This window comes from Nelumbo lutea, chromosome 2, assembly GCF_056320005.1.
Source record: "Nelumbo lutea isolate HS-2025 chromosome 2, American lotus-T2T, whole genome shotgun sequence".
NCBI classification, from domain to species: Eukaryota; Viridiplantae; Streptophyta; class Magnoliopsida; order Proteales; family Nelumbonaceae; genus Nelumbo; species Nelumbo lutea.
The window spans coordinates 1,809,985-1,812,662 of NC_142685.1; the positions used below are offsets into that span (position 1 = coordinate 1,809,985).

Below are 2,678 nucleotides of genomic sequence, written 5' to 3' on the forward strand. Positions count from 1 at the left end.
AATCATTAATTATTATTATTATTAATTAATTTTTAATTATTATTACTAATTTTAGTTAATATTAATATCATTATTTGTTATTAAATATTATTGATATTATTGTTAGTGTTATTAATTATTATTAATATTATTTTTTATTAATTATTAAATTTTTTTATAATTTATTAATATTTTCTATTATATATATTACTAAAAAATAAAATATTGTATTTTAATGATTAACGGCATAAATAATCTTACATATTGTAGTTGAAATGCATGAAATCAATCACAAGATATGTACAGAAATGTGCCACACCTTAAAGAATACACATTCAGGTGTGATATAGATCAGTATACACGTTTTTGTTTGTGGTGCAAAACAATTATTATATTGGAGTATGATGTATTTTCATCCACACCATATCCCACCACCCAATTTCTCATCAACTTTACATAACACTCCCTAAGTTCATTAAACATAAACGAGTTTACGCATTTCATTGATAGCCATTTTTATGAACCCACGGCATATCCCAAAAGTTGCCATTATATATGCTATTACCCCTTTTATTTTCGTAACTTGTGGGGGCCATCATGGAATCATTTAATAGTGCAGTGCATACATGAATGCCATGTCACGTCAGAAGTAGACCTGTTCATGGGTCGGGCCGGGCCAGGTTCAGGCCGAGCTTTGACTCTTTATTAATAGAAAAATGTTAGGCCCGAGCCCGAGCCCAGCCCGACCAACGGACCTACAACTTGGGCCTGAGTCCAGCCCTGATTAAAAGCCCAAAGCCCGAGCCCGAAAATCGACCTAATAAAAGAAATTCGAATTTTTCCCTATTCAAATAGACATTATCTATTTTAACTCGGATATTTTTTTCCCCGATTTAAATGAACAATGGGCCTACAAATGAATCAACAACCTTCTCAAATCAAAAAATTTAGTCAAATGGACATCACATAGGATTTTTATTTAGGTTTAACTATAAGTCGGGCCGGATTTACTTAAGTTTAACTATAGGTCGAGCCAGGCTATTTTGGCAAAGCCCGAACCTGACTCAAATTTTATACAGATCGAGCTTTTTGGCCCGAGGTTAAACCCTTGGGCCAAAAAACCTGTTCAAGCCCGTCCAGGGGTCAGACCGGGCTGGAACGGCCCGTCGGGCCACCCGGCCATGAACAGGTATAGTCAGAAGTCAGAAGTGAGTGAATTCCCTCATCCCTGCCTTCAAATTCAAATTCATTCCCCAGGCCCTTGGCACGTAGTTTGGAATCGGAAGAACCCAAAATGAAGAGAGAGAGAAATATTAAAGAGTGGTGTGACTCTTTAATAAATATATAAAATATTATTTCGTACAACCACAACCACAACAATAAACACTACAGACACTACAAATGGAATGGGCAAAGGGCACTCGCTCGGGTGGGGCCCTCCAGCGTCTCAACGACGTCCATTTTATTCTCGTAATAACTCTACGTAGTAAATCTAAAACTTTCCATCAATTTCACCTTCACTTCACCCTGCAAAAAATTACATATATGTCAGAACTAAGAAGACAAGTGAAATTTCCAAGCAATAAAGACACACAACTAAATATGAATTCAATGATGTAGCAAAGAAAACTAAATATGAATTCGAGTGGCTACATAAATAGCAGTATAGCACTCACTCTACCACCATATATGTCTGCTCCTGGAAGATATGTCGATTTCCAGACAACCAAAAAATTGTTGCCTTTTAAATAAATAAATGGACTCATCTAATGGTGTCTCGTTTTGCATACTATTCCTATTTTTTAGAATTTGATTTGATTGATGTTGAGCAATCAATGGGAAACCTGCGATTAATTGTACGCGGGTTCTAATCTAATTATAAAGACGGGCCTAACATCACTTATTCACTATCTAATTAATGTAGTTCAGGGGAAACACCCCCTCGTCTCTCCCCTCCGAGTTACCCGTCACGAGTCACGACTCACTAGAGAAAGAGAGAGAGAGAGAGAGAGAATTGTAATTGTAGCCTTGTAGGTAGGTGTGTGAATGAAGAAGCATACTTGGAGCAGTCGGTGCTGGGGCTGATCTTGTAAGGGATGCTGATCCCACATTTGGCAGGGAGTGAGGAAGCCAGACCGGCTTGAATTGAAGGATTACTGACGGCTGCGGACTTCAAACAGTTGCAGGCGGTCTGACGATCCGGCGTGGTCTTTGCCGCACTGTTCAGAGACTTCACACCGCTGCAGCAGGCGGGTGGCACAGCCCCGCCTTTTTGCAGGTAATTCAGGCATGGTGCAATACTGCTAACTACCTGGCCACACGTTATGGCAGCCACCTCCTGATGAGGTGCAGCTATCACCATCACCGCTACAACAAGGCAGGCTACCTTCACAACTCCTGAGCTCGCCATCGCTGCTATAATACCCTTCACAATTACTGTCTTCCTCTTTCTACACTCACTCACTTTCCTCTTTCTACACTCCTAAGCCTTCCCAGCTAGTGTTTATATAGACATCCCAAGTGAGGGAGAAACACACACAGGCACACAGCAATAAGATGGAGTAATGAAGTGATAGTTGGTGGTTGAGTGTAATTAAATGCTCTTGATGTTTACCTTATTTATATATATATATATATATATATATATATATATATATATATTATTTTGTTTATAAAATTGGTAAATTAACCCCCTATCA

General features: G+C 38.5%; 1 protein-coding gene across 1 annotated transcript; it reads right to left on the reverse strand.

Moving 5' to 3' along the window:
- Positions 1-1,290: 1,290 nt before the first annotated feature.
- LOC148868038 (non-specific lipid-transfer protein 1-like) lies at positions 1,291-2,457 on the reverse strand. Its single transcript, XM_088973717.1, has 2 exons — positions 2,040-2,457; positions 1,291-1,506 (listed from the first exon to the last, which is right to left on the reverse strand). The coding sequence occupies exons 1-2, from the start codon at positions 2,387-2,389 to the stop codon at positions 1,497-1,499; spliced, it is 360 nt and encodes a 119-aa protein (XP_088829843.1). The 5' UTR covers positions 2,390-2,457; the 3' UTR covers positions 1,291-1,496.
- Between the last annotated feature and the right edge of the window lie 221 nt (positions 2,458-2,678).